The sequence below is a fragment of the Hypanus sabinus genome, chromosome 4 (assembly GCF_030144855.1).
Source record: "Hypanus sabinus isolate sHypSab1 chromosome 4, sHypSab1.hap1, whole genome shotgun sequence".
Lineage (NCBI taxonomy): Eukaryota > Metazoa > Chordata > Chondrichthyes > Myliobatiformes > Dasyatidae > Hypanus > Hypanus sabinus.
In genome coordinates, this window is record NC_082709.1 from 191,837,386 (window position 1) to 191,863,919 (window position 26,534).

The following is a 26,534-nucleotide window of genomic DNA, read 5'->3' on the forward strand; positions in this document are numbered from 1 at the left end:
CATGTTCTCAATATTTATAGCTTATTTAGTTATTAGTATAGTTTATTATTTTTCACTGTTTGTATTTGCCTGTCTTGATGTGTGTGGTCCTTCATTGTTTCTATTGTATTTCTCCGTACTTACTGTGCATGCCCACAGAAAGTGAATCGTAGGGGTTGTATATAGTGACATATGTGTACTTCGATAATGAGACTCTCCATCAGGACAGTTATCGTAACCAGGGTAAGGAGGACACACAACTTCCACCGCTGAGGTGAATCTATCTTTCATCCCTGGAAGAGGTGTATTGTTCCTGGGGACACTGCAAAGCACCGAGTGGATGGGATCCCAGTTCCAAACACAAAGTCCCCAGCAGGGTAGTTTATCAACTTATTAGGTAGCCCTCCTGTCTTCCTCGCTCCATATCTCGACTCACACCACCCTCTCAGGCACTTCACTTCCAATCTTATCTTGTTAATGATTCCCACAGACCAACACTTCTCCTACTGACAGAATCCATCTTGGAAAGATCAAAACTGCTCCATGCTGAACACCTGGACGCTCAGAACTCCAGCATCCATGCCTCTCAAGTTCAAGTTTGTTGTCATCTGACTGTACACATATATAACCAAATGAAAAGAACATTCCTCCAGACCACAGTGCAGCCATGAAACATATATCACACACAGCACCTAAACAAACTATTACTGTAAACAGGTTAATAAAATATTACTCCAAATGCATGTGAATTGCACAGCACAGGTAAACGGTAACCAGTAAACAGCTCGCTGTCCTAGTGACTAGAACTCGGTCCCACAGCCTGAGGGAGGAAGCTGTTCCCCAGTCTGACAGTCCTCGTCTTCATGCTCTTGTACTTTCTTCCTGATGGTCGTGGCTCAAACAGATTGTGGGATGGGTGGCAGGCACCCTTCCGGTCCTTCGTCCACAAAGCTCCCGGTAAATGTCACAAATGGGGTGAGGGAGAGCCCGGTGATCCTCTCGGAGGTATTACCATCTGATCAGGGACTAAACCAGTACCATTACACAGCCTGCACACCCTTCTCGCTTATTACGGCACAGTTCAGAGTCTCTGTCACACAACGGCATTCCACAGACAGCCATGCACACCTGAACGAAGCCAGTGCCATGCACTTGAGAGTCTGTTGTGTGGCCACAGACACTGGTAAAGATTGGGAGCGTGCAGACCAGTGAGAGTGGAAGGTCACGGCTCGGTCATCCCCAGAGCACTACTGAAGCCGCCACACACTCACCGACTCACCTTTAGACAGAGTTTACACTTGTGTAGAGTTCCTGATTTGACGAGCTGGGGGAGGAAAAGCAGCGGAAAATGTGATGCAAAGAGAAAGACAGGCGTGGCGGGGCTGCCACTGGTTAATGAATGTCAGGGCGGAGAAGAGGGTTAGTAGAAAACAGTGGGCATCGTAGGGTGGGCAGATTAAGCAGGAAAGCTGCATGAGAAAGGGGAGGGGCGAGTGAACTTTAAATAATATTTACTGGTACCTAATCAATAACATCAAGTATCGCTGCCGGTTCAGGAGTGCTGGGGGCAGGGGAACATGACGGGTGATGAAGAAACTACACACAGGTCTGCCCATCACCAGCAAGGCCATTCCTAGCTCCTATGCTTTCCATTCAAGCCGGGGGGGGGGGGGGGGGGAGGAAGCCTCTTGCGTTAACCCACAGATTTGATCACGTCCGACTACAAATGCCTTCCTCCTCTTCACCTGTCACTGAACATGAATCTAATGCAGGGGTCGGCAACCCGTGGCTCCGGAGCCGCATGCGGCTCTTTCATCTCTGTGCTGCGGCTCCCCGTGGTTTGTTAGTTTTTGAAATGTAATTCGAAATTTGAAGATTATGGTGATCTTGTACAATCTAAATAAAACGTTGTGGCGACCCCATTTCCTGGCACATCCGAACCGGCTCACAATTAGCCACCGTTCCGGCTAAGGGAGATAGCCTACGGGGGTTTGTGAGTACGTATCTTTTGGAGCATCCGCGCCCACGGGGGGCGGGTTGAGGGAGGCTTTAAAGCAAGACTGTTTAGTTCGAATAAAGTTATCTTTGACTGCAGTGTCGTTATTTTAGCACTGCGTGTAGCACACCGCCACAACGTGTTTTTTTATTGCTATTAATATACGTCACCACTGCCAATCCCTGACACCCGCCAGTGCGCGATTTCTTTTAATTTTTGGATCGAAGGTAGGCTAACTATGGAGTAACCTTCAACCCAACGTCTTTTTTTCGGAGTTCAAAATGTTTTTGTTGCATGCAGAAATGTAATTTCGTTTTCTCTGCAGGAGTTCATCAATTTCATAAATGCAACACATTATAGTTTGTTTATACATAGCATAAAGGCAAAAAAAACCGTTGTATGCAGTGTTATTTCATTTTAAATGTCAAACGGGTTTTGTGGCTCCCAGTGTTTTCTTTTCTGTGGGAAATGGGTCCATATGGCTCTTTCAGTGGTAATGGTTGCCGACCCCTGATCTAATGTTTACAAAGAACCTAACTCTGACCAATTCCTTGATTATCTGTCCAGATTAATCCTCTGTTCCTTGAAACCCTGGTCAATGCAAGAGCAGGCAGCAGCTCCTGATGTCGATCCTTTAGAAGATTCCACCCCGCTCTCACTCCCACACCACCTTCACTACACCGTCCCTCACCCCCTACCACCCCTCACTCTCTACATACCTCATTCCCTACTGCTCCTCACTCTATACAGACCTCGCTCCCTATCACCCCTCGCTCCCTCTTACCCTCACTCCTTATGGTGCCTCACTTCCTACTACCCTCACTCTCTACAGCCCTCACACACGGCCCTCATTACTGCACCTCACTCACCACCAATAAGGGGCAAAGGGCACTTACCTGCTCAGCGTGTTTCCTCCTCTGGATGTGGTCAGGTTCAAGGTGATACAACTGAGTGAGAAGAGAAAAGTAGGAAAATAAAGGGGGAGGAAAGGACACAAACAGGGGGAAGGGAGGAGTGATGAAGGAGCTGGGGAAATGATGAGGAATAAAGCGGAAAGAGGTCAGAAAGAACAGAAGCTGGGGAGTGTTGCCACCGGGAGCTGATTGAACACCCTGTGAACAGTCCCCCGAACAAACCTGACTGATACACACATCACATGGATCAGGCACCGGACACTTGGCTCTTCAACTGGCTCCAAACTTCCATCAGGTGACAATTATCTTACTGGGGCCTCAGCACCACTCTCTACACTGCCCTACCCCAGAATCTGATGGACAGAGGTGGTGACACTAAGGCCCTAAGATATGGGAGACTATTTGGCCTATCGAGTCTGCACTGCCATTTTGTCATTCCTGATCCATTTTCCTTTCAGCTCCAATCTTCTGCCTCCCCCACCCACCCCCGTATTCCTTCCTGCCCTGAGCAATTAAGAATCTTCAACTTCTGCCTTAGATCATGACTTGGCTTCCACAGCTGCCTGTGGCAAAGAATTCCACAGATTCACCACTTTCCAGCTAAAGAAATTCCTCCTCATCTCCATTCTAAAAGATTATCCCTCTACTCTAAGGCTGTGTCCTCTAGTCTTAGACTCTCCTATCAAAGGAAACATCCTCTCCACACCCACCTTATCAAGGCCTTCCACCATTTGACAGGATTTAATTAGGTCATCCCTCATTCTTCTGAATTCTAGTGAATACAGGCCCAGAGCCATCCAACGCTCTTCATATGGCATGCCATTCAATCCTGGAATCATTTGTGTTAACCTCCTTTGAATCCAGCACATCCTTTCTAAGATAAGGGGCCCAAAACTGCTCACAATATTTCAAGTGAGGCCTCAGCAGTGTTTTATATAGTCTCAACATTACATCCTTGCTTTTATATTCTAGTCTTCCTGAAGTAAATGGTAACACTGCATTTGCCTTTCTCACCACATACTCAACCTTCAAATTAAGTTTTAGAGAATCTTGCACAAGGACTCCCAAGTCCTTCTGCACCTTAGATTTTTGTATTTTCTCTCCATTTAGAAAATAGTCAACCCTTTCATTTCTTCCACCAAAGTGCATGGCCAAACAGTACACTTTCTGACACTGTATTCTATCTGCCACTCTTCGCCTATTTTAATTTAAGTACTTTAGTAGCTGCTCCGCTTCCTCAAAACTACCTGCCCCTCCACTTTTCTTCACATCGTCTGCAAACTTTGGAACAAGGCTATCGATTCCATCATCCAAACCAGTGATTTACAATGTAAAATGAGTCTATCCCAACACAAATCCCTGTGAAACACCACTCATCGCCAGCAGCCAGTCAGAAAAGTCTCCTTTTATTCCCACTATTTGTCTCCTGCTAACCAGCCACTGCTTTATCCATACTGTAATCTTCCCTGTAACACCATGGGCTTATAGCTTGTTAAGCAGCCTCATATGTGTGGCACTTTGTCAAAGGCCTTCTGAAAATCCAAGTACACAACATCAACTGATTCTCCTTTGTTTATCCTGCTTGTTCAAAGAATTCCAGCAGATTTGTTAGACAATATTTTAAGTTGAAGAAACCATACTGACTACAGCCTATTTCATCAAGCGCCTTCAAGTAGTCTAAGACCTCATCCTTAACAATTTACTCTCACACTTCCCAATCACTGAGATCAGTGGTCGAGGCCACTAACTGGCTTATAGTTTCCTTTCTTTTGCCCCTCTCCGTTCTTGAAGAGTGAAGTGACATTTGCAATTTTCCAGTCTCAGGGAACCATTCCGGAACCTACTAATTCTTGAAAGATCATTACTAAAACCTCCACAATCTTTCAGAACCCTGGGGTGTACACCATCTAGTCCAGTTGACTTATCTACCTTCAGATCTTTCAGTTTCCTAAGAACCTTCTCCCTGATAATGGTAACTTCACACACTTCATGGCCCCTGACACCTGGAACTTCCACCATACTGCTAGTGTCTTCCACAGTGAAGATGATGCAAAATACTTATTCAGTTCATCTGTCATTTCCTTGTCCCCATTACTACCTCTCCAGCACCATTTTCCAGTGGTCCAATATCCACTCTTGCACTCTTTTACACCATATATCTGTAGAAACTCTTGGTATCCTCTTTAATATAATTGGCTAGCTCAATTTTGTATTTCATCTTGATCTTCTTAATGACTCTTCTGCTGTTTTTTTTAAAAGCTTCTCAATCCTCTAACTTCCCACTAATCTTTACTCTATTATATGCCCATCTCTTTGGCTTTTATATTGGCTTTGACTTCTTTTGTTAGGCATAGTCACGTCATCTTGTCTTTAGAACACTTCTTCCTCTTTGGTATGTCCATATTCTGTGCTTTCTGAATTGCTTCCAGAAATTCCTGCCATTGCTGCTTTGCTGTCACCCCTACCCTTCTTTTCCAGTCAATTCTGGCCAACTCCTCTCTCATGCCTCTGTAATTCCCTTCACTCCACTGTAATACTGATGCATCTGACTTTAGCTTCTTCTCAGATTTCAGGGTGAATTCAATCATATTATGATCACTTTCCCCTAAATGTTCTTTTACATTAAGCTCTCTGATCAATTCTGATTTATTGCATAGCACCCAATCCAGAATAGCTGATCTCCTAGTGCAACCATGAGCTGCTCTAAAAAGCCATCTCACATGCACTCTGGAATCCTCCTTCCTGGAATCCAGTGCCAATCTGGTTTCCCCAATTTACCTGCATATTGAATCTCCCATAACTATTGTAATATTGTCCTTTTGGCATGCATCTTCTATCTCCCGTTGTAATTTGTAGACCACATCCTTACTACTGTATATAACTCCCATCAGGGTCTTTTTACCCTTGCAGTTCCTTAGCTCTATCCACAATGATTCAACACCTTATGTCACCTCTTTCTAATGATCTGATTTCATTTTTTACCAACAGAGCAACACCATCCCTTCTGCTTTTCTGCCTGTCCTTTTGATACAATGTGGATCCTTGGACATTGTAATCTTCCTTCAGCCATGATTCAATGATGCTGACAATGTCATACATGCCGATCTGTAACTGTGCTACAAGTTTATCTACCTTACTCTACGTACTGCGCACAATCAAATACAACACCTTCAGTCCTGCATTCACCCTTTTCGATTTTGTCTGCCTTTTATGTTGCAACTCACCCTGTTGACTGCAATACCCTATCAACAGCCTCTCCTTGCAAGGAGTCGCACTACATAGAGCCTCAATTTGTAAACCTTATCTTTAGCACTATCACTCCAGTTCCCATCCCTCTGCCAAATTAGTTTAAACCCACCTGAACGACTCTAGTTAAACTGCCTGCAAGGATATTGGGTCCCCTTGGGTTTAAGTGTAACCTGTCCTGTTTGAACAGGACATACCTTCCCCAGAAGAGATCCCTGCAATGCATGAATTCAAACATGGGTGGGGGAACCCGACCACATCTCCTACTACCCAGGCAGTAAGTCAACTTGCAGAGTTCCCGTATTCTTACAGGATCCATCATGGTTTCACTATTTTATTCACAGCATGACGTATCAGAGTTTGATCTGGTGCATCAGGATCAGAATGCTGGACGATAAACCCTGTACCCCGGTGCCATACAGTGTAAATCCTATACAGACCGGTACTGTACCCCGGTGCCATACAGTGTAAATTCTATACTGACCGGTACTGTACCCCGGTGCCATACAGTGTAAATCCTATACTGACCGGTACTGTACCCCGGTGCCATACAGTGTAAATCCTATACTGACCGGTACTGTACCCCGGTGCCATACAGTGTAAATCCTATACTGACCGGTACTGTACCCTGGTGTTACACAGTGACAGACCCGTCCCCACCGGTACTGTACCCCGGTGTTATACGGTGACAGACCCGTCCCCACCGGTACTATACCCCGGTGTTATAGTGTGACAGACCCGTCCCCACTGGTACTGTACCTGGTGTTACACAGTGACAGACCCGTCCCCACTGTAAACGTACCCCAGTGTTATACAGTGACAGACCCGACCCCACTGGTACCGTACCTTGGTGTTATACAGTGACAGACCCGTCCCCACTGGTACCGTACCCCGGTGTTACAGAGGCCATATAGGTGGAGCTGAGGAACGGGAAAGGTGTGACCACACTTATAGGGTTGTATTATAGACCGCCCAATAGTCAGAGAGAATTGGAGGACCATTCTGTAGAGAGAGAGCAGACAACTGCAGGAGACAGAAAGTCGTGATTGTAGGGGATTTTAATTTTCCACATATTGACTGGGACTCATACACTGTGAAAGGGCTAGATGGCTTGGAGTTCATCTAATGTGTTCAGGAAAGTTTTCTAAATCAATATATAGAGGTACCTACAAGAGAGGATGCAACGCTTGATCTCCTATTAGGGAACCAGACAGGTCAGGTGACAGAAGTACGTGTAGACGAACATTTTGGGTCCAGTGACCATAATGTCTCAAGTTAATTATGGATAAGGATGGGTCTGGTCCTCGAGTTGAGGTTCTAAATTGGAGAAGGGCCAATTTTGTGGAAATGAGAAAGGATCTAGGAAGAGTGGATTGGGATAAGTTGTTTTCTGGCAAGGATGTGTTCAGAAAGTGGTAAGACTTCAAAGGTGAAATTTTGAGAGTGCAGAGTTTGCAAGTTCCTGCCATGATTAACTATAGAACCATAGAACATTACAGCACAGAAACAGGCCTTTTGGCCCCTCTTGGCTGTGCCAAACCATTTTTCTGCCTAGTCCCACTGACCTGCACCTGGGCCATATCCCTCCAAACCCCTCTCATCCATATACCTGTCCAAGTTTTTCTTAAATGTCAAAAGTGAGCCTGCATTCACCACTTCATCTGGCAGCTCATTCCACATTCCCACCACTCTCTGTGTGAAGAAGCCCCCCCAATGTTCCCTTTAAACTTTTCCCCCTTCACCCTTAACCCATGTCCTCTGTTTTTTTTTCCTCCCCTAGCCTCAGTGGAAAAAGCCTGCTTGCATTCACTCTATCCATACCCATCATAATTTTATACACCTCTATCAAATCACCCCTCATTCTCCTATGCTCCAGGGAATAAAGTCCTAACCTATTCAACCTTTCTCTGTAACTCAGTTTCTCAAGTCTCGGCAACATCCTTGTAAACCTTCTCTGCACTCTTTTAACCTTATTAATATCCTTCCTGTAATTAGGTGACCAAAACTGCATACAATACTCCAAATTCAGTCTCACCAATGTCTTATACAACCTCACCATTACATTCCAATTCTTATACTCAATATTTTGATTTATAAAGGCCAATGTACCAAAAGCTCCCTCTACGACCCTATCTACTTGTGATGCCACTTTTAGGGAATTATGTATCTGTACTGTCAGATCCCTCTGTTCTACTGCACTCCTCAGTGTCCTACCATTTACCTTGTATGTTCCAGCTTGGCTTGACCTTCTGAAGTGCAATACCGCACACTTGTCCGCATTAAACTCCATCTGCCATTTTTCAGCCCATTCCTCCAACTGGTCCAAATCCCTCTGCAAGCTTTGAAAACCTTCCTCACTGTCCACTACACCTCCAATCTTTGTATCATCAGCAAATTTGCTGATCCAATTTGCCTCTACAAGATTATGAGAGGCATAGATAGGGTGGATAGTCAGTACCCTGTTTCCCAGAGCACCAATAGCAAACACCAGAGGGCATAGGTACAAAATTAAGGGAGGGAAGTTTAGGGGAGACATCAGAGGTAAGTTTTTTTTACACAGAGAGTTGTGAGTGCCTGGAATGACTTGCCAGGGATGGTGGTGGAGGCCAAAACATTAGGGGTATTTAAGAGCCTCTTGGACAGGCACATGGATGAAAGAAAAATGGAGAGTTATGGGGTGGTGTGGGTTTAGTACTTTTTTTTAAGGTTTATATGGGTCAGCACAACATGGAGGGCTGAAGGGTCTGTACTGTGCTGTAGCGTTCTATGGTTCTACGTATTTGTTGATGTGCCAAATCTCTTCAAACTCCTAATAAAGTATAGCCGCTGCCTTGCCTCCTTTATGACTATATCAATATGTTGGGACCAGGTTAGATCCTCAGAGATCTTGACACCCAGGAACTTGAAGCTGCTCACTCTGTGAGCATTGGTACATGTTCCTTCGTCTTACCCTTCCTGAAGTCCACAATCTGCTCTTTTGTCTTACTGATGTTGAGTGCCAGGTTGTTGCTGCGGTACCATTCCACTAGTTGGCATATCTCACTCCTGTACGCCCTCTCGTCACCACCTGAGATTCTACCAGCAATGGTTGTATTGCCAGCAAATTTAAAGATGGCATTTCAGCAACGCCTAGCCACAGAGTCATATGTATATATAGAATAGAGCAGTGAGCTAAGCACACACGCCTGAGGTGCGCCAGTGTTGATCGTCAGCGAGGAGGATATGTTATCACCAATCCCCACAGGCTGCAGTCTTCCAGTTAGGAAGTCAAGGATCCAATTGCAGAGGGAGGTACAGAGGCCCAGGTTCTGCAACTTCTCAATGAGGATTGTGGGAATGATGGTATTAAATGCTGAGCTATAGTTGGTGAACAGCATCCTGACGTATTGTCACGTATACTGAGAAAAACTCGTTACGCAGTGAAAACTGGTACATACCCTCCACACAGATCACTTCATCACATCAGTTCATTGAGGTAGGACACGCCGAATAGAGTGTAACAGCTACAGAGAGAGTGCAGAGCAGCTAAATAATAAGATGCAAGATCATGATGAAGTGGACTGTGCAGTTAAGGGAACTATTCAAGAGTCTGATTACAGTGGGGAAGAAGCTGTTTTTGAGGCTGGTGGTATGTGTTTTCAGGACTTAACGAGCTAGGAAAGCTATAAAGAGAGTGGATTGCAAATCTGTAGGCCTATTGCATATGAAAGAAGCCATGTAAACTTGCGCGATGTGGAATCAGTGGCGTCTAGGCGGCATCTTTTGAAAAATCTAACCTGTGTTAAGGAAATGTCTATCATGTCAATGTTATTTCACGGTGATGATATTACCAAACAGAAAAGGACCCATGATTGGTATCACTTCAGCCTCTACGGTCCCACAGTCAGATGGAGTAATCTCTGACCAGACTGTCAACTGCTCCCTCAGTTCAGACCAACACAGTCACCTCTTTCAAGAAATTGGAAATGGTGTGGGTGGGGTAAAGCTGACTGACATAGAACACAGACATCTCCAGTACATTACAGCTCCTTCGGCCCACAATGCTGTGCTGACCATGTCACCTACTCTAGAAACTGCACAGGATTTTCCTACCACATAGCCCTCTATTTTTCTAAACTCCATGTACCTATCTAGCAGTGTCTTAAAAGACCCTAATGTATCAAACTCTACGCTGTCGCTGGCAGTGCATTCCACCACTCTCTGTGTGAAAAGCTTACCCCTGACATTCCCCGTGTACCTACTTCCCAGCAAATTAAAACTATGCCTCTTGTGTTAGCCATTTTAGCCCTGGGAAAAAGCCTCTGGCCATCAAAGCTTCTCATCATCTTATACACCTCTATCAGGTCACCTCTCATTCTCCACCACTTCAAGGAGAAAAAGCCAAGTTCACATCCTATTTTTATAAGGCATGCTCCCCAATCCAGGCAACATCCTTGTAAATCTCCTGTGCACTCTCTCTGTAGTTTCCACATTCTCCTTGTAGTGAGGTGACCAGAACTGAACACAGTATCTGAAGTGGGGTCTGACCAGGGTCCTATATAGATGTAACATTACCTCCCAGCTCTTGAACTCAATTCCATGGTTGATGAAGGGCATCACACCATATGCTGTCTTAATAATACTGTCAACTTGCACTGTAGCTTTGAGTCTCCTATGGACCCCAAGAATCTTAACATTAATACTATATTCTGCCATATTTGACCTACCAAAATGAACCACCTCACACTTATCTCCAACTTTTCAGCCCAGTTTTACATCCTATCGAGGTCCCGCTGTAACCTCTGACAATGGTCCAGACTATCCACAACACCTCCAACCTTTGTGTCATCAGCAAATTTACTAACCATCCCTCCACTTCCTCATCCAGGTCATTTATAAACATCACAGAGAGTTGGGGTCCTAGAACAGATCCCTGAGGCACACTACTGGTGACGAACCTCTATGCAGAATATGACCCGTCTACAACCACTCTTTGCCTTCTGTGGGCAAACCAGTTCTGGATCCACAAAGCAATGTCTCCTTGGATACCCGTCCTTATTACTGTCTGTATGAGCCTTGCATGGGGAATCTTATCAAATGCTTTACCGAAATTCATATACACTATATCCACTGTTTCATCAATGTATTTAGTCACATCCTCAAAGAATTCAATCAAGCTTATAAGGCAGGACCTGCCCTTGACAAAGCCATGCTGACTACTCCTAATCAGATTATGTCTCTCCAAATGCTCATAAATGCTCTCAGGATCTTCTCCAACAACTTACCCACCACTGAAGTCAGACTCACTGGTCTGTAATTTATTGGGTTATCACTACTCCCTTTCTTGAACAAGGGAACAACATTTGCAACCCTCCAATGCCCTGGTACTTCCCGTCCCCACCGATAATACAGAAATAATCGCCAGGGGTTCTTGTGGCATCACTTGCAGGGGCAGCAGAGGAATTGTCCCACATTTATTCTTTCTCCTCTCAGGAGATTACAGACCTGTAGAGGGAGCTCTAGTAACAACAGCCCAGACATGAGGGCAGTTACTAAACTGATGTCTAGGTATTATGAAGCACGGTCCAGACACAATGTCCAGACATCACCGAGCCCTGTCCAGACATCACTGAGCCCCATCCAGACATCACCAAGCCCTGTGCGGAGATGATATCTAGGGAGATGTTGCCGTGGCTGCAGAAAGAACCTGGCCACACACAGAGTCCTGCGCCTCTCCTCATTCCCACCCTTGCTGTGCCTGGACCCTGGTGTGACCCATGTTCTGCAGCAGTCATATTCCTGTGGAGCTTTCTGCTGAGGGGACAGTAAACACTCACCAGCAGAGAGTTGGGCCGGTTGTTCTGGGGTTGTGGTTCTGTGAAGAACTCGGTGTCATGGTTCAATCGGCTGTGACCTCCATAATCAGCAGCGTCACTGTCCAGTACGATCTTATACCTGCAGTACGAATTAAGGAAAACACATCTGCACATTTCAATATTCACATAGAACTATTATTTAGAAGTAACTCCCAGTGTAGCAGACATGGAGATCACAGCCCAGGACCAGAGACCTGGATTCCAGAATTACAGCCAGGGGTCAGATACCTGGATCCAGGGATTACAGCCAGGAATCATGCACCAGGATCCAGGGATTACAGCCGGGGACCAGAGACCTTGATTCAGGAATTACAGCCAGAGACTATGGACCAGGATCCAGAGATTACAGACGTGTACCAGTGACCTGGATCCAGGGATTGTAGCCAGTGATGAGTGACCAGGATCCAGGGATTACAGCCGGGCATCAGAGATCAGCATCCAGTGATGACAGCCTGGGATTAGAGACCTGGATACAGGGATTACAGTTGGGTGCAGAGATCAGGATCCAGGGATTACAGCCGGGGATCAGGGACCAGGATCTATCAATTACAGCTGGATATCAGAGACCAGGATCCAGGGATTACAGCCGGGGATCAGGGACCAGGATCTATCAATTACAGCTGGATATCAGAGACCAGGATCCAGGGATTACAGCCAGGGATCAGGGACCAGGATCTATCAATTACAGCTGGATATCAGAGACCAGGATCCAGGGATTACAGCTGGGGATCAGGGACCAGGATCCAGGGATTATAGCCGGGGATCAGGGACCGAGTTTGTGTAATCACAGCACCTGGACCAGGGATTGGGGTTCACGGCCAAGGGACAGGAGATTAAGGCTCAATGACTTGGGACTGGAGACCATAGAATATGGCCAGGTGACTATTGACTGATAATTGTGGATCATGGCCCAAAGACTGGGTTGGGAGCTGGCCGTTCCCATTGCTGCTGCTCTCCGGTGTTGGTGTGGTATAAAGGGCTGGACTGTGTGTTTCTTCAGCTGCATGAGCGTGTGATGATCGGGTTGTTTTGGGTTTATTCTTACCAGTAGCACTATCAATCTACAAGATATGACACTCAGGAACTTGGGCTTTATTATTATTTTTGTGACTGTATGATTACTGTATCATAATGTGCTTTGTGTTGTGTGTGACTGTTGGTACTGTGTTTGTACTGCTTCACTTGCCTGTATTCATGCGGGGTTGAATGGCAATTCAATGACCTGGAGAGTGTAGAATTGGCATCAGAGACTGGGGATCTTGGCCCAGAGGTAGGATACACATACTGTACTGCAGAGAGCACTTGGCCGCACACAGGACCCTCACCAGGCGCTCCCCCACCTCTGACCACCCTGTCGTCTGGCTCCTCTCCTTCCTGTCCCTGGACCCTAATGTGACTTGCACCCTGTGGCAAATCCTACTGTTTGATTCCTGTGCAATTTCATGAACTCAGCAGATCATTTGCCTAGTTTCTCTTTTCAACCTCTGTTGATCACAAGGCTCAGTGTGTGGTCATGAGTGTGAACTTTCCTATCAGTCAGAACCCTGTACCGGGGGGACCTTGATGCAACAGTTGTGAGCCACACCCAGAGGGTGTGCTACCACACGGGGGTCCAGTTATAATCTCTACACCAACAGTCCATCAGGATCCCATCCTGCCCCCTCAAACACCTCTTCACTCTGCACCATCGCTTACGGGAGGGTCCAACTGTAATCACACTCTGCACTGATGGTCCATCAGCACCCTATCCACTCCCCCCAAACTTCTCTCCACTCTGCAGCAGCACAAGCGGGGTGGGGGGGGGGGGGTCGGTTCAGCTGTACTGACGGTTCATTGGTTCTTCATCCATCCCTCGTCTCTCCACACCAGCACACACGGGTATGCAACTGTAGTCACTCTCTACAACGATGGTCCATCGGGATCTCATTGACATCTCCTCTCTCCACAACAGCACACACAAGCTGCCCTGTTCACCGTCTATAGAAACCACTGCAGTCCCTTGTCCAGACTACATTCACACCTCCTCTCAAACCTATCACAGGAAAGCAGCATCCCATCCATTATTGAGGAGCCCCACCATTCTGACCAGGCTGTCTCCTTGCTGCTGCCTTCTGACCCCCACCACCAGGGTTTGGAACAATTATTACCTTTCAACCATCAGGCTCTTGGACCAGAGGTGATAACTTCACTCACAGTATATGGATTCACTTTAAAGCACTCATATTCTCAAATTTATTTAGCGTGGAAAAGGCCCTTCTGCCCCTTTGAGCTGCACTGCCCCGCAACCCCGACTTCACTCTAAGCTACATCATTACAATGGCCCACTGCATCTATGGATTGTGTGAGGAAACCAGGGCAGCCAGGGAAAACCCATGCTTTCCACGAGCAGGACATACAAAGACTCGTTACAGAGGACGCCGGGACTGAACTCAGAACTCCAACGCCTCTAGCCTTTGCACGTTGTCCAAATTTGGATGTGCGACTTTTCACTGGTTTTGTTGTGTTTCTTTGTAGTTACTGTGAATGCCTGCAAGGAAATTAATCTCAGGGATTGTACATGGTGACATATGCAGAATGCACTTTTCATAATAAATTTACTTTGAATTTTAGAAATCATCGTGCTAAGCTTCCCCTTCGGCATGGCTGGCTCTGTGGGAGCACTTTCACCAGTGGCTGGAGGAGCTGGCTCCTCCATTCTCTCACAGACATAGGGGATGGGTGAATAGTGCTGGCCAGCTCTGGGGAGACATTTGAGTCAGGCGGGCAGTGACTGTCCAAACAGCTGTGACCTGACATGGAGATTCAGCATGGTCCACCTTTGCAAACAGAGACCACAGGGTAGTGGGGTGCCAGGTTTGCCTCGGGTTGCCGCTCCTTGAGAGTGGATTCAGATACGAGGCCCTGGTGTTTGGACTGAGGCCACATTACTCTGCGATCACTCAGTGGTGTAATTAAGGATGTGGGTTCAATGCATTCATTCATCAGCAGAGGGAGACAGACACTGAGAGATCGTCTGCAGCTGCAGCTCCCGCTCCCCAGTATGGCCAGGTCCAGTGCGAGCCTCCTCCCACACATACAACTCCTAGAGCCAGGCGTTTCGTAAACAGAAGCTCATCTGGAAAGTCAATTGCTGTCCAGTCATGGTGCTGGACAAGCTGGACACAGGGTCACAGAGGCAGCCTGATTCCTGCCCTGGGGGAGTCTCCCCTCGAGACCAGCTTCTCCATGAGAGCAAGAATGTCATGAATCATCAGCATCAACAGATGACGAGAAACATCACTTATCCTCACTGCCAGTGGATGAGCCTTCCTCGTGGCCAAGAGTGTCCCCATGCTGCCTGATGCTCTGCCATGGGCAACTGGACCTGACACTCCAGGATTAGCAGTGGGGAGGGGGAGCACAGAGGATTGTGTGCAGGAAGAGGTTGAGAAACATGTTGACAGCTGTAAATCTGTGCTCCAGGAAAGGGACAGCAGAGGAAAGGCCACCTGCTTGTGCTGGCTTTTGGTGAGCCATCGCATGGCTATTTAATACCTCCCCTCAGAGTCTATCCCATCCTTCTGAATAACCACCATGGAGTATGCCCCCACTACACTGTGTAACGGAGGGGTACCTCCACAGATGATACCCAGTGTGGCCTCTGATGAGACTCGACATAGATTGGGGGAACACTTTGTCAAACATCTTGACTCCATCAGCCACAACAGGAAGAATTTCCCAGAGGCCACCCATTTCAATTCTACTTCCCATCCCCATTCTGACATGTCGGTCCATGGTCACCTCTACTGCCACCATGAAGCCTAACTCAAGTTTGAGGAGCAACACCTCATATTCATCTGGGTAGCCTCCAACTGGACGGCATGAACATCAATTCCTAGAACTTGTGGCAACTCCTCCCTCTTCACCCTTCTCTCTTTTTCCATTCTCTATTCTGACTCTTCTTATATCTCTTCTCTTCTCTTCTCCTCGCTTGCTTCATCACTGCTCTCTGGTCCACCATCTTCTCTGATCAGATTCCTTCTCTTGTAGCCCTTTACCTCTTCCACCCATCACTTCCCTGCTTCTCACCTCATCCCCTCCCCTCACCTATAACCTGCCAGCATGTACTCCTCTTCCTCCTACCCTCTTATTCTGGCTTCCTCCTTTTGCCTTTCTAGTCCAGCCTAAAACATTGACTGTTAATTCATTTCCATTGATACTGCCTGACTTGCTGAGTTTCTACACCATTTTGTGTGCGTTGCTTCAGGTTTCCAGCATCTGCGGAATCTCTTGTGTTTATAATCTGCAGATACTGGAAATCTGAAATTAAAACAGAAACAGCAGGAAACTGACCTGCAGCCAACCCACCATCCATTGGTCTCTCCTTGCTACACTACCTGCTTAACAGTGGCCTGAGCATGAGCTCCTGAGAGTCAACCGATCACTTCGCCCAAGCTGTGGAGATTTGTCCCCTGGGGAATTACCCTGTGGAGATTTGCCCCATAAGGGATGCCCTGTGTGGATTTCCCCATGGGGTATGCGCTGTGGTGATTCGTATCATGGGGATTTACTCTGTGGACATTTGCCCCATGGGGTGTACCCTGTAGAGATTTTTTACCATGAGGAGGTGTGCCCTGTGGAGATTTGCCCCTTGGGGTGTCCCATGTGGAGATTTGCCTATGAGGTGTGCCCTGTGGAGATTTGTCCCATGGTGTGTACCAGGTAGAGATCTTCCCTGTGGGATCTGCCTCATCAGGATGTGCCTCGTGTAGATTTGCCACATGGGTATACCCTGTAGTATTTGTCCTATAGGAATGAACCCTGTGCAGATTTTTACCATGGGATGTGCCCTGTGGAGATTTGCCCCCTGTGGTGTACCCTGTGGAGATTTGCACCATAGGGAGTATCCTGTGGAGAATGGCCCCCTGTGGTGTACTCAGTGGAGATTTTCCTATGGGGATTTATCCTGTGTATATTTACCCCATGGGGTACCAGGTGGAGATATGTCATATGGGGTGTGCCCTGTGGTGCTTTAAACCATGGGGTGTAACCTGTGGAGATTTGCCCCATGAGATGTGCCCCTTTGAGGAGATTTGTACCATGGGAATTGCCCTGTGGAGATTTGCCCCATGGGTGTACCCTGTGGAGATTTACCCCATGGGGTTGTGCCCCTTTCAGCATTCAAGAGCACACAGAAAGCACGTGAAAAGGATATTTCCCAGGTAGATCGATTCCAACTCTGTAGTCAGGAAAACTTTTCTCGTGGTTGAAGTTGAAAACAAAGAGCAAATTTGCACGCTCAAAGGCGATGACCTTGTTTTCTTCATGGTTCTCACTGACGTAGGCCTAGGGTGGAAAAATATTAATGTCCGTGTGTTATTAAATAAAAACAGCAGTGTGGCTGGATGAGACGTTCACCTCTCCTTTATCCGTTCCCCACACATCTCCTTCAAACCCCTCCCCGACACACCTCCTTTAAAACCCCCCCCACTGTTGAGTGGCACAGGTAGCAATCCCAAAATTACTACCCTTGAGGTCCTGTTTCTCAGCTTCCTTCCCAACTCTCTGTACTCTGTTTTCAGGACTTCCTCCCCTTTTCTTCCTGTCGCTGATATCAATATGTAGCACAGCTTCTGCCCACTCACCCTCCCTTTTCAGGATATTGCGGACACTTCCAGAAACATCTCAGATTCTGGCACCTGGGAGGCAAACTACCATCTTTAGGGAGTGGTGTTCAGAAAGGCAGCGTCCATTATTAAAGACCTACAGCATCCAGGACATGCCCTTTTCTCACTGTTACCATCAGGGAGGAAGTACAGAAGCCTGAAGACCCACACTCAGCAATTCAGGAACAGCTTCTTTCCCTCTGCCATCCGATTCCTAAATGGACACTACTTCATTTTTTAAAATATACAGTATTTCAGTTTTTGCACGTTTTTAATAACCTATTCAATATTCATAATTAATTGACTTGTTTATTTATTATTTTTTCTCTCTCTACTAGAATATGTATTGCATTGAACTGCTGCTGCTAAGTTAACAAATTTCATGTCACATGCTGGTGATAATAAACCTGATTCTGATTCCTTTTTGTGTCCATAGAATCACTGATCTGTCCCCGACTATATAGTCCCCTCTTACTGCTGTCATCCACTCCATTTCTCTACCTTACTGAGCCACGGGGCGTGACTGCCGTTGCTTTCCCCAGGTAGGCTGTGCCCCCCAACAGTACTCAAAATGGAGTACAGTACTTATTGTTGAGGGGGATGGCCACAGGGGTGCTCTCCACTATCTGACATTCCTCTTTCCCTTTCCCGACAGTCACCCATTTATCTGTCTCCTGTAGCCTGGGGATGAATACCTTATTGTACCTTCCTGTGTTTTACTGCCTCACTTTTCCTCACAAGCTGAAGGTCATCAAGCTGCAGCTCCGGTTCCCTCACAACCTTCAACATTTGGCATATTGCTAGCATCTTCCACAGTGAAACCTGATACAAAATACTCACTTAGTTCATCAGCCATCCCCTTGTCCTCCGTTATTATTTCTCCATCCTCATTTTCTAGTGGTCCTACATCCACTCTCATCTCTCTTTTATACTTTACATATTTGAAAAAGGTCTTAATATCCATTTTGACATTGTTTGCTAGCTTGTTTTCATATTTCATCTTTTCCCTCCTGATAATTCTTTTAGTTGCTTTCTGTAGGTTTTTAAAAGCTTTCCAATCCTCCGTATTACCACAAATTTTTGCTTTGCTGTATTCTCTCTTGTCTGCTTTACATTAGTTTTGATTTCCCTTGTCAGCCATGCTTGTACTATTTCACTATTTGAGTATTTCTTGGTTTTTTGAATACATCTATCCTGCACCTTCCTCATCTTCCTCAGAAACTCACACCATTACAGCTCTGCTGACATCCCTGCCAGCATCTTCTTATAATTTACTTTTGCCAAGTCCTCTCTCATACCACTGTAACTTCCCTTAGTCCACTGAAATACTGCTACATCAGACCTTATTTTCTCTTGATCAAATTTCAAGTTGAGCTCAATCATATTGTGATCACTGATTTCTAAGGGTTCTTTTACCTTAAGCTCTCAAATCACCTCTGGTTCATTACATAACACCCAATCCAGTATAGCTGATCCCCTAGTAGGCTCAATGACAAACTGCTCCAAAAAGCTATACCTTAGGCATTCAACAGACCCCTTCTCTTGAAATCTATTACCAACCTGATTTTCCCATTCAACCTGCATATTAAAATCTCCCTCGACTCCCATAACACTGCCCTTTCGATACACTTTTCTATTTCCTGTTGTAACCTATGGTCCACCTCCCAGCCGCTGTTGGGAGGACTGTATATAACTGCCATCAATGTAATTTTACCCTTGCAGTTTCTTAGTTCAATCCACAAGGATTCAACATCTTTTGATCCTATGTCACATCTTTCTACTGATTTGATGCCGTTCTTTACCAGCAGAGTCATGACACCCCCTCTGCCTACCTTCCCGTCCCTCCATTACAACATGTAACTAACATGCTGTAAGGTTTCACTGCTAATGTAATGGTTTCTCCGTAGCAGCAATGTTTGGGTTATGACTAGAGATAATGGGACTTTAGAATGTGGGGGCTATCCAATGAGAGAAATATTCTTCTTTCTTGTGAGTCTGGAAGAGAGATTTTTGTGGTCTTTGGTTGGCGAGAGGAGAAGAAGGAAGACATGTGTAGAGAGAGCTGGTAGACCACCGGATGGAGTGGACTGGGAGTGAGGGTCCAAAGGTCGGGGACACTCGGAGGAGGTTGATGGTTGAAGAATGGCTGTATTTGAGCTCCAACGTGTACTTTTGACTTTTCTCTTAAAATGGACCCCTTTTCTTTTTATTTTCTTTACTAGCCCTATATTCAGATTAAGATTTATAAAGTTCAATCAGTTAATTGCATATGGTGTTCTGTCTGATATTTTGCGGTGCGGATTTGAAACCGGGCAACACATCACGCAGAATACACACAAATAGATTCCTCAGTTTGCCGGGGCCAGAAGTTGTCTTCTCCAAGACGAACACACGCTGGCCGAGCCTGAGGGTTACACCAGTGACTTATGAAGCTGAGATGTCAGGGGTAGGTTTTTCTATTCAGAGAGTGGCGAGTGCATGGACTGGGCTGCTGGCAACAGTGATGGAGGTGGATAAGATAGGGTCTTTTAAAAGGCTCCTGGATAGGTATATGGAGCTTAGAAAAATACAGGGCTATGGATGACCCTAGGTAATTTCTAAAGTAAGTACACATTTGGCACAGCATTGTGGGCCGAAAGGCCTGTATTGTGCTGTAGTTTTTCTATGTTTCTAAAGAGACCTATTTCTGGTGGTTGCCGCTGACAAGTGATGTTCCAAAGGAGTTGGTGTTGGGATTGATTCTTTTTACAGTATATGTCAATGATTTGGATGATGAAATTGATGGTTTGTTTCAAAATTTTCAGACAAAACAAAGAAAAATGGAGACGCAGGTAACTTTGAAGAAGCAGAAGGGCTACGGAAGGACTTAGATTAGGAGAATGAGCAAAGAAACAGCTGATGGAATACAGTGATGGGAAGTGTATGGGTATGCTCTGTGGTAAAATAAAAGGGTTGACAACTTTCTAAATGGAGAGAAAATGCATAAAAAGTGAGGTGCCAAGGGACTTGAGAATCCTTGTGCAGGATCCCCTAAAGGTTAATTTGCAGATTAAGTCTGTGGTGAGGAAGGCAAATGCAATGTTAGCTTTCATTTCATCAATATAATATAATGTAACCATATAACAATTATAGCACGGAAACAGGCCATCTCAGCCCTTCTAGTCTGTGCTGAACACTTACTCTCACCCACTCCCACTGACCCACACTCAGCTCATAACCCTCCATTCCTTTCCTGTCCATATACCTATCCAACTTTACTTTAAATGACAATACCGAACCTGCCTCTACCACTTCTACTAGAAGCTCATTCCACACAGCTACCACTCTCAGAGTAAAGAAATTCCCCCTCGTGTTACCCCTAAACTTTTGCCCCCTAACTCTCAAATCATGTCTTCCTGTTTGAATCTCCCCTACTCTCAATGGAAAAAGCCTATCCACGTCAACACTATCTATCCCTCTCATAATTTTAAATACCTCTATCAAGTCTCCCCTCAACCTTCTACGCTCCAAAGAATAAAGACCTAACTTGTTCAGCCTTTTCCTGTAACTTAGGTGCTGGAACCCAGATAGCATTCTAGTAAATCTTCTCTGTACTCTCTCTATTTTGTTGACATCTTTCTTATAATTTGGTGACCAAAACTGTACTCCAAATTCGGCCTTACCAATGCCTTGTACAATTTTAACATTACATCCCAACTCCTATACTCAATGCTCTGATTTATAAAGGCCTACATACCAAAAACTTTCTTCACCACCCTATCCACAAGAGATTCCACCTTCAGGGAACTATGCACCATTATTCCTAGATCACTCTGTTCTACTGCATTCTTCAATGCCGTACCATTTACCATGTATGTCCTATTTGGATTATTCCTACCAAAATGTCGCACCTCACATTTATCAGCATTAAACTCCATCTGCCATCTTTAAGCCCACTCTTCTAACTGGCCTAAATCTCTCTGCAAACTTTGAAAACCTACTTCATTATCTACAACGCCACCTACTTTAGTATCATCTGCATTCTTACAAATCCAAATATAAACTTACTAATATAAAAGGAAAAATGCAATGTTGAGACTTTATACAGCATTTGTTGAAACTGGGGAAGGTTCAAAGGAGGTTCATAAAAATGATTCCTGGATTGAATGGTTTGTCATATGAAGAACATTTGATGGCTCTGGGCCTGTATTCACTGGAATTCAGAAGAAGGAGGGGTGACCTCATTGAAACCTACCTAATGGTGAAAGGCCTTGATAGAGTGGATGCAGTGAGGATGATTCCTTTGGTGGGAGAGTCTAAAACTAGAGGAGACAGCCTCAGAATACAGGGGTGCATTTGGAATTTTGTTAGCCAGAAAAGTGGTGAATCTGTGGAGTTCGTTATCACAGGCAGCTTTGGAGGCCAAGTCTTTATGTAGATTTAGACAATAGACAATAGGTGCAGGAGTAGGCCATTTGGCCCTTCAAGCCAGCACTGCCATTCAATGTGATCATGGCTGATCATCCACAAGTAGTACTCCGTTTCTGCCTTCTCCCCAAATCCCTTGACTCCGCTATCTTTAAGAGCTCTATCTAACTCTTTCTTGAAACCATCCAGAGAATTGGCCTCCACTGCCTTCTGAGGCAGAGCATTCCATAGATCCACATCTCTCTGGGTGAAAAGTTTTTCCTGAACTCTGTTCTAAATGGCCTACCCCTTATTCTTAAACTGTAACCTCTGGTTCTGGACTCCCCCGGATCTATAAAACATTGGAAAATGATTACAATGCGTCCACGATTTCTAGAGCCACCTCCTTAAGTACTCTGGGATGCACACCATCATGCCCTGGGGATTTAGCAGCCTTCAGACCCGTCAGTCTACCCACCACCATTTTCTGCCTAATGTGAATTTCCTACAGTTCCTCCATTACCTTTGGCCACTATTACATCTAGGAGATTGTCTGTGTCCTCCCTAGTGAAGACAGACCCAAAGTACCTGTTCAACTTGTCTGCCATTTCCTTGTTCCCCATAATAAATTCACCTGTTTCTGCCTTCAAGGGCCCAACTTTGGTCTTTAATAATTTTTTCCTCTTCACCTATCTAAAGAAGCTTTCACTATCCTCCTTTATATTCTTGGCTAGCTTACCTTCGCACCTCATCTTTTCTCCCCATTTTGCCTTTTTAGTTATCTTCTGTTGCTCTTTAAAAGTTTCCCAATCCTCTGACTTCCCACTCATCTTAGTTGTGTTGTACTTCTTCTCTTTGATTTTTAAACTGTCCTTGACTTCCCTGGTCAGCCACGGTTGTCCCCTTAGAATCTTTTTTCCTCTTTGGAATGAATTGATCCTGCACCTTCTGTATTATTCCCAGAAATACCTGCCATTGTCGTTCCACTGTCATCCCTGCTAGGGTATCCTTCCAGTCAACTTTGGCTAGTTCCTCCCTCATGGCTCCATAGTCCTCTTTGTTCAACTGTAATACTGACACTTCAGATTTTCCCTTCTCCCTCTCAAATTGTAGATTAAAACTTATCATTTTATGGTCACTACCTCCTAATGGCTCCTTTACCTTGAGTCCCCTTCTCAAATCTGGTTCATTACACAACACGAGATCCAGAATTGCCTTCTCCCTGGTAGGCTCCAGTACAAGCTGTTCTAAGAATCCATCTCAGAGGCACTCCACAAACTCCCTTTCTTGGGGTCCAGTATCAACCTGATTTTCCCAGTCTACCTGCATGTTGAAATCCCCCATTACAACCTAGTATTACCTTTGCGACATGCTAATTTTAGCTCTTGATTTAACTTGCACTCTATATCCAGGCTACTATTTGGGGGGCTGTAGATAACTCCCATTTTTTTTTGCCCTTACAATTTCTCATTTTTATCCATACTGACTCTATATCTCCTGATTCTATGTTACCCCTCGCAAGGGACTGAATTTCATTCCTCACCAGCAGAGCCACCACACCCCCTTTGCCCACCTGTCTGTCCTTTCGATAGGTCGTATATCCTTGAATATTCATTTCCCAGCACTGGACCTCTTGCAGCCATGTCTCTGTTACTCCTACAACATCATACTTACCAACTTCCAACTGAGCCTCAAGCTCATCCACTTTATTTCTTATACTTCGTGCATTCATATATAATGCTTGTAATCCATTACTCCCCTCGTTTCTCACATCGATCCCTATTGCAGTTGGCCATACTCTCCGGTTCCTTCCTGAGCTTTCTGCCCCTTTAATTATGTTGTCTTTCTTAACTTTCTTACTCTCTCTTTCCCTTTAACTCCATCTTTACGTTTCCAGTTCGTCTCCTCCCCCAACTTATTAGTTTAAACACACCCGTGTAGCAGTGGCAAACCTGCCTGTCAGAATGCTGGTCCCCCGCCTGTTAAGGTGCAACCTGTCTCCTTTGTACAATTCATTCTTACCCCAAAACAGATCCCAGTGGTCTAAGAATCTAAAACCCTGCTTCCCGCACCAAGCTCCTCAGCCACACATTGAGATCCCATATCTCCCTGTTCCCACCCTCACCAGCACAAGGAAATGGAAGCAAACTGGAGATAACCACCCTGGGGGTCCTGCTTTTCAGTGTTTTTCCAAGTTCTCTAAAGTCACGCTGCAGAATTTCTTTCCTCTTCTTCCCGACGTCATTTGTGCCGACATGCACTACCACTTCCGGCTGTTCACCTTCACCCTTGAACATGCCGTGCAATCAGTCGGTGACGTCCTGGATCCTGGCACCAGGGAGGCAACACACCATCCTTAAATCCCGCAGAAACCCCTTTCTGTACCTTTCACTATGGAATCCCCTACTACCATGGCTCTGCCTGACATCTGTCTCTTCGACTTTGCTTCAGTGCCAATTTTTGACTCGCAGACCTGTCCGCCTCTCAGACTGGCAGTGTCTTCTGTCCTGACAGCTTCCAAGAGGATGAACCTGTTTACGAGAGGTACATCCCCCAGGGTCTCCTGTACTCCAAGCATCCATCCCTTCCTTATCGTCACCCCCGTTCTCTCCTCCGGTATCTTCGGTGTAATGATCTCTCTGTAGGTCCTGTCCAGAAAACTCTCGTTTTCCCGGGTGAACCTGAGATCATGCAGTTGCTTCTCCAGTGGCCCAACACGGTCCTTCAGGAGCTGAACCTGGACACACTTTTCACAGTTGTAGCAGCCGGAGGCACCATCAGTATCCCTGACCTCCCACAGCAGGCAAGCATCACACTGAATCAGTTTACCTATCATCTCTTCACCACCTCTCACCCTCTCCAACTGTGGCATAGTCTCCTCGCTGAAGACTGTTGAGCCAAAGACTTGCACTTTTCTCACAAGGCACTTCCCTCAACAAGGCCACTCCCCAGGTCAAAGCCTCAAATCTCCACTCCTTTACTGGCCCACTCACACACTGGCTGCTCCGCTTGAGCTACTCCTCTACTTATTTGTCTGAGGTTTTCCAAACTGCTTGGTCACCTGACCTCGATTGCCCAATCAGCTGCTTTCTGCTGAGTCTGAGCTATTCAAATCTTGAATTGTCTAATTAACTGCTTTCTGCTGAGCTATTCAAATCTTAATTGACTTGACTGCACAGTCCAAATGCCAAAACTGCCAGAACCTCTCGAGCCAAAGACTCGCTCTTTTCTCACAAGGTACTTCCCTCAACGTCCGCTCCCTGACTCAAAACTCCACTCCTTTACTGGCCCACTCACACACTGGCTGCTTTCCAAGGCAGAGATTCATAGATTCTTGATTGGTCAGGACATGAAGGGATATGGGGAGAAGGCAGGGATGGGGCTGAGAGTAAAACTGGATCAGCCATGATGGAATGGCGGAGTAGACTTGATGGGCCAAATGTCCTTATACTGCTCCTATAACTTATGGTCCTATGGATATCCCACAGTGGAGGCACATCCCACAGAAGGGATTCCACAGAGGGACATCCTGTTGTTGTATATCCAGTGGAAGCACATTCTACTGAAAGATGTCCCATTGAGGGACCTCCTGTTGTGGGGCTTCTCATGGAGGGACATCAGAGACATCCATTTTTGTAAGTAGATGGTCCCAATGCAGGTAAGTGGGATGAGTGTAGGTGGGGCAAAGGGATGGCATGGACAAAATGGATCGAAGGGCCTGTTTCTGCGACTATCATGAGAGGAGGTAAGTAACATTTGTGTTGCATGTAAAAGACTATGACCATCACTCACTGATCTCTCCCCTTCAAAGACTGTAGATTATTCCATGTTATGTTGCCGAAATATGAGGCACAGAACGTTCAAGAAGCTGGCTGTTTTAACAAAGCACGGCGCTTTCTCTGGAATTTGTTCGCTTTTCGAGTTTGCATGACTGACCAGCTCCTGTCTCTGAGACAACCATGGAGTGGGTGAGAGGCATGACATAGTGGAGCTGCCATGTCATTGACTTCCACAGGAGCAGTCCATATCTTCTGCCATGAACTCCCAGGATAACCCACATCCCTGATTCACAGCATTCCCAGGAGACACCCACACCAGTCCACTTGTGAGACCCGTAATGACAACACTGGACCTAGGAACGTCACATAAGAACACAGACAGCCACAAGAGATTCTGCACTGATGGAAATCCAGTGCAACACACTCAAAATGCTGGAGGAGCTCAGCCAAAACGGCGACTGTTTATTCCTCCTCTTAGATGCTGCCTGACCAGCTGAGTTCCTCCAGCACTTCGTAAAAACATAAGGACGAAGAGCAGGAGTCAGCCATCTCACTCATCGAGCCTGACCATTTAGTAAGATTGTGGACACAGCTCCACCTACCTGCCTCTTCCCCAGAATTCTTAATCCCTCTGCTGCTTAAAACCTTTCTAAGATTTACAGCTGATCCAGTCAGGCTTATTGTGAGGTTAGTGACAGGCCTGGTACTGACAAGCTTATTGTGTGGTCAGTGTC

At 45.8% G+C, this 26,534-nt stretch overlaps 1 protein-coding gene across 1 annotated transcript in view; it reads right to left on the reverse strand.

Moving 5' to 3' along the window:
- The window catches only part of LOC132393593 (1,4-alpha-glucan-branching enzyme-like), a 449,072-nt gene that overhangs the window by 7,333 nt on the left and 415,205 nt on the right, over window positions 1–26,534 (reverse strand). Inside the window, exons 14-15 of the mRNA XM_059969048.1 lie at window positions 17,185–17,315; window positions 11,952–12,069 (exon numbers count right to left, since the gene is read on the reverse strand). Of these exons, the coding sequence (XP_059825031.1) occupies window positions 11,952–12,069; window positions 17,185–17,315 (249 nt within the window). The remainder of the gene's footprint in view (window positions 1–11,951; window positions 12,070–17,184; window positions 17,316–26,534) is intronic.